The following is a 12147-nucleotide window of genomic DNA, read 5'->3' on the forward strand; positions in this document are numbered from 1 at the left end:
TCTTTAAATTTGAGGAAATGCTGTGAGGTAAGGATATTTTTACAGCACAATACCAGACTAAATGATCGATGAGATAGAGATACCACATGGGGGGCCATGTCCATCAGAAATTTTGACATGTGAAAAGATGCTGACACAGGCATCAGGATTAAGATGTAATTGGGTTGTTCATATTTTTTATTTGTATGAGTGGCCCATTAGCTGCTCTTTTTACCCATCTGTTCTACCGTAGCTTGGGGATGGACTAGTTTCTTCTCTTGTGGTAATCTGCTGCACTTCGCTCCACTCAGTAAAAGTTGAAGATTTAATGTGTGATTGTTGTGGTTAATTGTTTGCTTTGAAAATAATATGCTAAACTAAGTTTGTACCAGGTGTACAGTTTGCACAGTGTGTTGCATAGTGAGCTATGTCCTGTTAATGACAGCTATGGGCCAATATAAAATGTGATTTGAAATAAAATCTTTTTACCTGTCATTCTTTGTTCATGACCTGCAGAGGCTTTAACCACTCAAAACTGCTAAGAGCTACACTACGCTGAGTGTTGTTCTTAGTGCAGTGGTGTAGACATACACTGTGTCAGACCCATGTTTCATTTGTTCCTTCATGGAAACATCACGTAATTTGTCCTTCAGTGGCATCAGGATAACACACATTCATCTTCTACCGCTTATCCATTTCTAGGTAGCAGGGGGTGCTGGAGCCATCTCAGCTCACATTGGGTGAGGGCAGGGTACACCCTGAGCAGAGCGCCAGTCCATCAGAGAGCCAGCAAAAAGACGAACAACCACTCACATATACCTATGGGCAATTTCGAGTCACCAATTACCCCAAACATGCATTCTTTGGATGGTGGGAGGAAAGCTACTCAAGCACAGAGAGAACATGCAAACTCTGCACAGCAAGGCCCCATGGCCGGGAACGGAACCCACAACTTTCTTGTTGTGAGGCAACAGTACTAACCTCTATGCTGCCCACAACCACACTTTTTTTTAATTCATTCATCTTCAACTGCTTATCTGTTTCTGGGTCACAGGGGTGCTGGAGCCAATTCCAGCTCACACTGAGTGAGGGTGGAGTCCACCCTGTACAGGTCGCCAGTCCATCACAGGGCCAACACAGAGACAGAGACAGAGACAAACAACCACTCACACTCACTCAGATCAATGGACAATTTGGAGTCACCAGTTAACCCAAACATGCATGTCTTTGGATGGTGGGAGAAAACTGGAGTACCCGGAGGAAACCCATGCAGGCAAGGGGAGAACATGCAAACGCCACACAGAAAGGCTCCAGGCCCAGTAACCAAACCCACAATCTTCTTATTGTGATGCAATAGTGTTAACCACTATGCTGCTTGGCTGCCAGAAAACACACTTTGAATATGTAAATATGAATTAAACGGTTGGTAGGAAATCACACTGAAAAGAATCCTTGTTTTCTGAATATGTTGCTATGAAGTTTGTGCCATGAAAAATTATTTCCCCTGTAAAAACTCTACCTGTTGCTTTGGAATGGATTCTGGGTCAAGTTTTTATCAAAACCTTTCAGAGATAGCTTAGGGGTGGGGTCACATTTTGCAGCTGGAAAACTACCAGGAAAGCAGTCGACTGCAAGCCCACACATGTTTGTATGAGAATAGTATCTTCGTGTCTGAAGTCACACTGAGTTCAGCCACATTACAAAAGAGAAAAAAAATAACTACACATCTGTATTAGCTACCACAATAAAGGTCCTAATCATACATAATGCATACAGCAGTTTTATTTTAGAGAATGTACACTTTGAGATACTGGCTACAAGTCCCAAGTCCTTACATTGTTACGCTGCATACCCATCCCCCCACCACCTGTGACTTCATGCTGTGTGGGAAAAGAGGCTTCACCCAAAGAGCTTTAAGGCATTTCCTCCTCCACCCTGTCTGTACAGGTAAGTAGGAAGTGTTACTTGGTGAATACCTGCTTATTCCTTCTTACCTTGTACAGGAGCAGCTTCTGCTTCGGTCTGGATTGAGGTAAATTATTTTAATTTTAACTATACATGTTCAGTGAGGTTTTATTAGTTTGTAGTGTGAAGCAGTGTCTGGCTTTGATTATTGATGTAATTTCTTGTTGCCTGTGCCTTGTGCTGTATTTGTATTGATCGTCAGTACAGACAGGATCAAGCCAAGACTTACACCTCTTAGCCTGAGGTGCTTAGTAGATTGAAGACGTTTCCCTGTGTGGTCCATGATGCAGAGACATATTTATTAGAAGAACAACCACTAGTAAATGAGAAATGTCCTGATCAATGCTGCCCCTTATCCCATTGGAAATAACATATCTAAACTTTGTGGTTAAAGCAACTGGCTGTGATTCTTTTCCTTGCTTCTATTTTCCATCATGAAAATGTGGGCTAAGAGCCAGACACTAATATTCAAATATTTAAAACACTTACACCTTAATTTTTTCTTTGCTGAGAGAGCAACTTAGGGGTGTCTTAAAGCTGCCTTGGTTATGGGGAGAAATTAGATTATTTGCTGCACTGAAAGAGATATTACAGTATTAACATTCAAACAGTAGTAATTCCTTCAATGTAAGAGTAAGATAAGGTGAAATCTTTCATGAACACTTTAAGGACACATTGTATTTGAAATTGAAGGTCTTTAGTGCACCTTTTTCCGATTCAAATGGAAACTTCAACCAGAATTTAAACATTGGGTATCTTCACTCTCTGAAAGGTCAATAAACCAGGATGTTATATTTGACAGACTTAGAGGGATCTCACTTCCTGTTGTCTTAGATGTTTCCAGAAGCTATAAAAACTTGCAATGTTCAACTTTTCCAGAATAAAAAAATCAGATTTTACAGGTCTAGTCCAGACAAGGGTCAGGACTTCTTGCTCTTTTTGTGAAATACAAGGACACAAAGTGTTGATTAAAGTGTGTTTTTTTTTACTAATAGAAGACATTGTGAAAGCATACAGGTATCTATTTATTCAGCCTTAATGGTAATTATACTTAATGTATTAACATGATGAAAAACAATATAGACATTCGGGTCAAAACTCACCAACAAGCAGACTTCAGAATCAGTCGTTTTGCTGAAGAACTTCCTGGTCTATATTTCATTAGAAAAAACTTGACTGTGTGAAAGCTTCTACATAACTGCAGTTAATTCCTTTTTCCAGATTCTGGTCAGGAAGTAAATGTTAGCGCTCTGATAATTTAGTCGCATGGGAGTATGCTTGAAACTGATATCTCCCGTTTTCCCGTTGAACATGAATGCACCATCATTGTAAACCGCTTTGGCACGATTTTCAGTGTTGGTCCGCGGTGTCTACTGCTCTGTCAGATTCACATTCAGACGTGTTTTTAGCATAAAGTCTAGTCGTTTATTCAGATCGCTTCAAAACAGCCCTCGCATTTTTCCACTAAGCGCAATAGATACAGAACATTTTGTACAAACAGATTGTTTTTGACACATCTGACAGGAGACACCGGTCCATCAGCTCTCTAACAGATCTCCATCAGAGCAATTAGTGCTAGTTGTCCGTTTCCATGCAACAGAGCAGGCTGCTGTGCAGTCGCAAACAGATGGAGGAATAGATGCTGGAGTAGAGAGCGGAGACGCAACAGATTTGATTTAGGGTCTATAGGAACCTTCCCGATGGAGAGACATGATGGAGAGGAGATCCTCAGGGGCTTAACGGACCTTGGTAGAACAGAGAAGGCCGGTAAGATTAACTCATGCAACATCACATTTCTTCTCAAATTTCCAATTTTGCAAGAAACAAATAATTTGCTTCTTGCTGCCCCTTTCTTGTTTCTTCGATCTTCAAGTGCCAACAATTAAGCTTGTTGGCACTTGAATTTAACAGATGTCCTCAAATTCCTGGCTAACTAGCTGTATCGCCGAAACTATGCCTACCTACCTGGGTATCCTATGGAAGTACATCACAGTCATGAGGAGGCTTAGGTCTGAGTGCCACATGCTGTTCCTGATTTTTTTTCCATGTAGATACAATTTAGGCCTTTTCTTTTCTATTTTTAATTAGTTTCTTTTTCTATATTGGTCTCACTGTGCTCTGTTGGTTCCAGTGTAGTGTCACGTGTGAGGAGGCAGCAGCTTGTTCCAAAGTCACCTGTTATTGAAGGGTGTGTGTATTACTCAGCTTCTCAAAACCAGTATGCAGTCACTGATGCTAAACTAGCTGGGGGTTAAGTAAGTCCCTTCAAACTGTAGATGACACTATTATTTAAATGATGCTATCCAAACATTTTCATGTATAAGATAACTGATACATTCTTTTGAATACATTACTTTTTTTTTACTAGCATGTAATGTAGACACATGATCGCCCTCTGAAGTTGAAATGGTTTCCACATGTTTAAACTGAAACAACTGAAATAGCAAAAAGTCTCCATAGAGTTATTAGAGTTTTGTTAGAGTTAGGCAGTTAAGGATACATTGTGGCTGGACAAACTGGTGGAGAGAGCTGGTTTGGTGATTGGATCCAGATTAGACTCACTGGGGCTGTGGTGGAGGAATGCACACATAGAAAGGCAGAGAATATCTAAAAATACTGGGACCATCCACTTCACATCACCACAGTGATTTCGAGAAACCTCAGCAGTGGATAGTTAATCCATTAATGCATCCACCTGCAATGCAGGATCGAAAAATCATTCATTCCAACTGCCATCAGACTTTACAACTTCTTAATTGTTAGAATATGTGTTAGCCTAATGGTAATGGAAAAGTTTGATCAAAACAGGTTTGATATTAACAACTTCCTGTTAAATCCATCCATCCATTTTCTATACTACTTAACTGTCATGGTCACAGGGGTACAGGAGCCAATTCCAGCTGACACTGGGCAGAGTCTAAGCCAACCCTGAATAGGTTGCCAGTTAATCGCAGGTCTGACATAGAGACACGAACAACCATTCACACTCCCACTTACACCTACGGGTAATTTAAAATCACCAAATATCCCATACCTGCATGTCTTTTGACTGTAGCAGGAACCTGGAGAACATGGAAGGAATCCACACAGGCATAGGGAGAACATGTAAACTCCACACAGAAAGGCCCCAAACCTGGCAATCAAACCCAGAACCTTCTTGGTGTGAGGCACAGGCATTTACTACAGTTTCATGAGCTATTAAGAGCAAATTATAGGGGCACTTTTAAAATAATGACAACTGTATGGAAAGTCATGTTTGATGTACCCAATCTTATTGTAGCAATCAAACAGATGTACAGTCACCATCATCATCAACCATTACTTTTTTCAGTCTTCTTCCAACAACACCCACCTCAACACATAAGAGCAAGAGGAATATGAATATTATATAAATGAAATAAAAGCTCAAGTAGATTAATGCATCAGGAAAAAAAAGAAAGACAAAAAACTCCAAACACAAAACAGCATAAACCGTAAACTGAAGTTAATGACAATAAACAAATACCGATATTACACATAGTCTAACAAGCCGATAAGTAGCAATTAGAAGTAGTGGCTGTTGTACGAGTAGTGCCATACCAAAGAGGTAGTGCAGTACAGTGGGTCCAGTATCTGCTTCAGTTTGCAAGTCAGGATATGCATTTATGCCCTACACAGTATCACAGTATTTTAAAGCTATAAGATTTATTATTTCAACATAGCTACATTACATTAGCAGCTTTTTACTTACCTTGAAACAGTTATTGTCTGCCAAAAACTGTTAAAACTGTATCATCACCAGATTATGTGTGTAGCTGCTTTTTTCTGGATTAAACAGTTAAAAGGTATCAATGTTCATGATAAAAATAAATAAATATCTCTGTGAAGTCAAATAATCAGAGTTGAGACCAAAGTAGTGTTTAGATTTGTGGCTTATTTGTACATTATGTTATAGTATAATAGCAGCATGAAGCAGTGCAATGTTTAGAATGTCCAATATGATGTTTTATATTTGGAGATGTGGCTATAATTAACATGTATTACATGTGGTCTATATATACTATATATACTTTTATACTTAATCTGCATTATTTGTTTAAACTTTGTAGATGTTGTCAGAAAAAAAGATGTATACAACCTGCTGACCATAATAACTCCAACATAATTAATTAGCCGTTCAAAATAAAGTTTGTCTACAGTGCAAATGGTTGATGTGTATAAATCCAGGTCTGCTATAGGACTTTCACAGTGCTAAATACAGTGATAATATGAAACATTATGGGAGATAAAGTAATTAAAATCCACCTAGGTTCAAATGTCACACAGGTGGATTTTGATTTACACTGAAAATATCTTGTGTTGTCAAAGCAAATGCCAGACCCATGCAGGTTGGTGAATGTCCATGCCTGGGTTTACATAAGGTTTGTGAAGGTAAGCGTATTCTGCAGAGTCAAACTGGTCATGCCGGGATGTTCTAAACAAGCCTTAGCTTATCGTGGTTCATCTGACACTCTGTGTCACCTGGGTATCACCCAAGTGCTCTTAGTTCATGGATCCATACACGTTGATGCTGTTGTTTCAAATCACTCTATTGCATTGGAAGAGACTAAAGGTTTAGGCTACTTTGATATAGTAAAGGCACAATATAGCACAAATTCAGCTGCAGCTTCAAGTCTGAAACTTTATTAGAGAGAGGGGATTCTGGGTTAATTCACAGTAAAATAATTTTGCTTGGGTCCATTGAAAATGCAATCAGCAGTTATATGCTATTTTTTAAGTATTGCTTATAGTATATGGTATATTCATTTGAAGATAGCAACAATAATTTTGCTTGCTCTTAGCTGGGTTTTGCAAGTGGTCTGTATTAATGCTGTACATATTTTTAGTCCCTAAGTTTAAACAGTAAGAGCCACATAGCCACCCTTCCTCTTCTCTCTATTCCTCATTCAGTTAAAACCAGGATGGTGACTCCACCTATTCTTAGTCTGGTTCTGAAGTGTTGGGTCTGTTTAAATAAGAGACCCACCAAAAGAGTGTGGCCGGGAAGTGCCTTGATATAACTCTGTTATGATTTGGTACTATATTAATACATTCGATTTGATCTAACCCTGCTCTTGTGTTTCTCACCTTTTTGACTGACTGACCCATCGAGATTAATCCATCTATTCTCATTCTGCCTCTCTTTGTACTGCCTCACTGTACTGCCTGAACATAGCAGTAAGCACTTCCTTATAAATCATATGATCTCCATGATGATGTCAGTACATGTTGTTCCTCTCATCAGGTTCTGCTCACCTGGCGCGTGAGCATCTGCAGGACAAACCCGCCATGATGAGGAGGGCTGACAACTATCTGCTAGTCCCTGGTGATGAGAAGAACTTGGATGTGGATGTTGCCAACACAGAAGCCAGAAGCAGCCAATCTATAGTAAGTCACTGCATCCACATTAAGTAGGGCTAAAGTTTTGGACAATGGCGGTGTCAGATCAGACACAGACATGAGGACTCTGTGTCTGACCCTTTGCTGGGTATGGGTCAGGTGACATGTGAGACAGGTCCATCCAAATGATGTAAAAAACAATGAGTAATTTTGTTGGTTCTTGTCTCTAAAATTATTACACTCACAGCTTATGGAGAATAGAAAGTGGTATGATACCTGATTCCCGCATTTTGTGTTAAATGTAATTTTTGGTTCTCCTATACATTGTACCATTATTTTTGGTGACTAATCCTAGCCCTTCACCTTAAATAAGTTTCTTTTAACCTCATCTCTCCTAGATGGAGGTAGAGACAAAATAACCTACATGCTCTTTAAGGGAAATAGGCTTCACTTAGTTCAGCTGCTTTGTGATTAATGCGATCCATCATCCGATTGTGTTAACAACAGTTCAAAAGCCAAAATGCAGAGCACAGACAAGAAGCAGGTTGTGGTTCAAGACAGTTTTATTGAAGACAAGTGCAACTAGTGCAACTAGTGAACTATACAGTGACTGGCAGGTGGCAATTGGTCCACACAATATTTTGCAGTATATTCCTCAGTATATTTACTATAGATTTAATTTCCAACGTAAATTGCTTTTACAATGCTGTGTAATTCGAATTATTACAGTAAAACTGAACAAGTGTTCTCACTCTTTGAAGTTGTAGGGTGCTTCATTTAAAAATCAGTGTTGGAATACTGTAGCAAACATTACTATATTTATTTTAACTGTGCAAATTATTTTAAAATCCATGGTGTAAATCCATGGTGCTTGTGGTCTGGGACTGTTGATGGCCGGCTCCTCCTGGGTTGACTTGCAGGCCTTGGCAGTGTGGGCCAGCAGGCTCTCCAGTCTTTCCACTCCTCTCCTCTGCTGCAGCCTCCTCCCTTCGCCTGGGGGGCCTTCCTAGGGTTCGGCTGGCCCCTGTGGGTGTACTCCAGAGTTAACTCTTCGGCCTCCTGCCCCAGACTGGGATATGGGCTCTCACTTGCCTGCCTCCTAAATTGGACTTACAACATGCTGCACCCACTACAAACACTTTCAACTACTTTTCTCACAGCCACAGTTAGGCACACCATATACACCCTACACAACATTTTAATGCACCACACCTCCACCATATCCACCATGGTTGGGTAGTGCATGAGGCCGGCGGCCTGAGGACCCTATGTCTGACGGTTTGGTCAGGTACATGGGCCCTTCTATGTCCTCGTAGCGGGACTTTGTCTCCTGGCACTGTGTGGTGATGGGTCCGTGGCTGCTCCCTGGTGGCCTCTGTTGGTCCAGCGTTGGCTGGTCTGTGATGGCCCCAGGGAATGCCCACATGCATGTGTGGCCGATTTTTTTTTTTTTTTAATTTTCTGATAATGATACTCTAACAATATCCTGTACGATCAAGTATGATGCACTTTTAGGAGTCCAGTGCAGTTTGTCCCAAAAAAAAGTCCAGCAAAATTGCCTGTAAGTGTCCCAGTAATATTTTGGTGGATCTATGCATGCTAGCCTATGCCATAATGCAGAAGCCATTATGTTGTTAATTATAAGAGTTCTACCCCTATATGACGTTTGTGGTAGTACCCATTTCCCCTTCACTAGACTCAGGCCCATCCTTCTCTTCGCTTTTTTGACATTTTTTTTGGTTCAGTGACAGTACTCTTTTTCGCAGCACAGCTTCAACCTCCTCTGTAGCTACATTGGTTTCCTCGATGATTTGTGCACGTTAATTCTGTATTTTCAGTTGCTTTGTCACTGCTATTAAATTTAGTACAGTTTTGTTCAGTAACATTATTCAATACAACTGGTCTATCAGATTCATTTTGTGTTTGTTCCTGTCTCCTTTGTGATAACTGTTGTTAACTGTGATACCTCAGGTTTCTCAGGGCAACCTCTAATGAGGTGTCCCTCTTGCAGGTTGGTGAATATCCAACCTACCGTATCCAAAACATTTAATCAATTCTGAGGTTGCAAATAAAACACAGTCAAAACAGTCAACTCTTAACCTGAAAGCCAGGTTTAGCTCTTCATTTCGGTTATTTAGTATCATATGAACCTGTCTCCTATGTGAAACAACGTGTTTCAGCAGTGGCGATTTACAACCAGAGGAAATCCTTTAAATCGCTGAGACTAATTGTCCATGTTAAGACTCTCCTTCCAAAGCAGTATCGCTAATAAAAGATGGCACGTTTGACAGAGTGACCCATTTGATAGGTGCGGCTAGAGGCATAACCAATGCAAGTGTATCATTCACAACTACGCCGTTCTCAACAACAGTGTTAACTTTGCCAGTAGAGTCAAGGAAAATTACAACTCCTTATGTTGCCATGACCAACCAACTCAGCAACAGCCAAACTAACATCCTCAACTGAACACGGAAAGGAAAGTGAGATTTTGATTCCATTCGTTCTTGTTAACTTGGTCAACTCCGTGACTGTCTGTCTGTTGATCACAAAACATTATGAAACAAAATCAGCTACGTCTATCTACACAACAGAAAGACACCACAAAACACACAAACAATTAGATGACATACGACATAAAACAGAGATATAGAATAGTTTGAAAGAAAATAATGGCCTCTCACAAATCGCTCATCTCTCTTTCCATTCACTCACTCACTTCCACTTAGACAGAGAGAGGGACACTGGTGGGGGGCGAGCAAAGTTGGTTAGAGTAGGGAGCGAATGAACAGGAGGAGGGCATATTCAATACAGGTACAGGCAGAAACATATGATGATGCACGAAGTTCATAGAAATATGGGAGCAGCAGGCATTGCAGGAACATGGGGTGACAGTAATTCACCACCTGCAGGATGAGGACAGGGAGAGAGAGGAGAGAAACTAGGAGAGACAGAGACTTCAGGAAAGCATGGTTAATTAATAGTTACACATGGTTAGAACTGGGAGAAACTGGGAAAAACAAGGTTATTGATATATCGGTGCATACAAGGGGGAGAGAGAAAGAGAGAGATAAAAAGAGATGCTCAGTCCTTCCCCCAGCGGTCTAGGCCTATAACAGCATAACTAAAGAGTAAATGAACTTTAATTTTTTAACTATAAGCTCTGTCATACAGAAAACTTTTAAGCCTGGTCTTGAAAATTGCTAAAGAGTCTGCCCCCCAGAACGATACTGGAAGTTGGTTCCATAGAAGAGGAGCCTGATCACTGAAAGAGCTGCCTCCTGATTTACTCTTGGAGATTCTGGGAATTTATTTGGACCTCCAGAGAGTAATGAGTTACAGCAGTCCAGCCTAGAAGTTACGAATGCATGGACTAGTTTTTCTGCATCATGGAGAGAGGATGTTTCTGATTTTCCTAATATTTCTCAGGTGGAAGAAAGCTGCCCTACTGACTACTCTTACTGCTTTAAGGCACAGATTTGAGAATTATACCACAGAGCCAGCCTCTTCTTTCTTTTTGAGAGGGGCTGCATCATCAAGATTTGAACACAGTGTGTTCAGATTTACAAAACTCTGCTTATGCATACTTAAAGCAAATTTGCTTTATAAATCACACTCGACTACAAGTGTTCTCAGCTGTGTTGGTGTCATGCCATGCCCTATAAACCCCCATTTTTAACCATAAGCATAAGCAAAACACTGCAGTACTCCTGACCTGACACCGATGCACACAAAAATCATGTCCATAGCTGGAGTCATTCTGGTACTCTTGTGAGTGGTCAGGTTCCGCACTGATAGTCCTGCAGCTACAAAGGGAGACAATTCAAGCAATCAACAACCTGATGGAGGAGTTGAGACAAATGAGAAATGTAATGATTGAAATAGCAGAAATATTAAAAGGCAATGTGCAAAAAGAATCTAATTGTCTTTATAAATGCTGCATGACATCCTGATGGAGTCTTGCACCTTGTTCATATCCCGCTTGTCATGAAAGGGGCTCTGCCTGTGGGTCATAATGAAGGAAACCATTCCAAAGTGCATCCACAGCATGCCACCAGCACTTCAGGAGGTCGGTGGCACGCATCATGCACAGGCATAGACCTCATTGAAGATGGTTTCCTCTGCGATCTGTGCATTTAAAAACTATATGTGGACCTGCGTCCGCACTGGGATGGCATTGTTGTGGCATGTTGTACCTTCTCTCATGTTTCACCCAGCTCTGCACATAGATCCAAGAGCAAATGAGTCAAGACTCAGAATGCCTTTGCCCTCTTAGACTCGATGCTCAGTACACCCAGGTTGCTTAATCTGTCATCGTTCATGGTGGATCTGAGGTATGTTTTCAAAAGCTTTAACATGTAAACACTCAGAAGAACACAAGAAGCAGTACTCACTGGGAACTGCAACTGCTGTCGGCACTGCTATCTGACGAGAGGAAGAAGAGGAAGCAAGTTGCTTCTTCTTCCTCTTGTCCGGTGGATGCTCACTTTGCGATTGTCTTTTTCACCATATATCTACAAAACTGACTGCCGTTTCAGAGGTGCTAATATAACAAATGTAATAATTTCTGTATAATCTTAATTAGACTATACAGAGGTTTGAGGGGGGGCCAGAGGGGGGTCCAGACTCAGCACCCTACACCCCCCCCAAGAACCGTCACAGTGGAGTGGATAGTTAGTGTGCAGTATTGTGTGTATAGCTGTCTTTTTGTTTTGTGTGTCAAAATAATGAGGTGATACATGTATGTGCAGTGTCTGTCAAAACTCCCCTGTCTTGTGGTGGACCTAGAAATGTGTCCTAAATAATGTGTGTGGCTTCTTATCGTGACATTGTTTTGCAAATAGTTCT

At 40.8% G+C, this 12147-nt stretch overlaps 1 protein-coding gene across 4 annotated transcripts in view; it reads left to right on the forward strand.

The window, feature by feature from the left end:
• Positions 1–1917: 1917 nt before the first annotated feature.
• Positions 1918–12147, forward strand: part of ano1a (anoctamin 1, calcium activated chloride channel a) — a 61108-nt gene continuing 50878 nt past the window's right edge. For all 4 annotated transcript variants that reach the window (XR_003840588.1, XM_029498240.1, XM_029498238.1 and 1 more), the window contains exons 1-2: positions 1918–2011; positions 7208–7350. Coding sequence is in view for 3 of the 4 variants with exons in the window: in XM_029498240.1 (XP_029354100.1) it covers positions 7252–7350 (99 nt within the window). In the remaining variant the exon portion in view is untranslated. The remainder of the gene's footprint in view (positions 2012–7207; positions 7351–12147) is intronic.

Source organism: Echeneis naucrates, chromosome 3 (genome assembly GCF_900963305.1).
Source record: "Echeneis naucrates chromosome 3, fEcheNa1.1, whole genome shotgun sequence".
Taxonomy (NCBI): Eukaryota; Metazoa; Chordata; class Actinopteri; order Carangiformes; family Echeneidae; genus Echeneis; species Echeneis naucrates.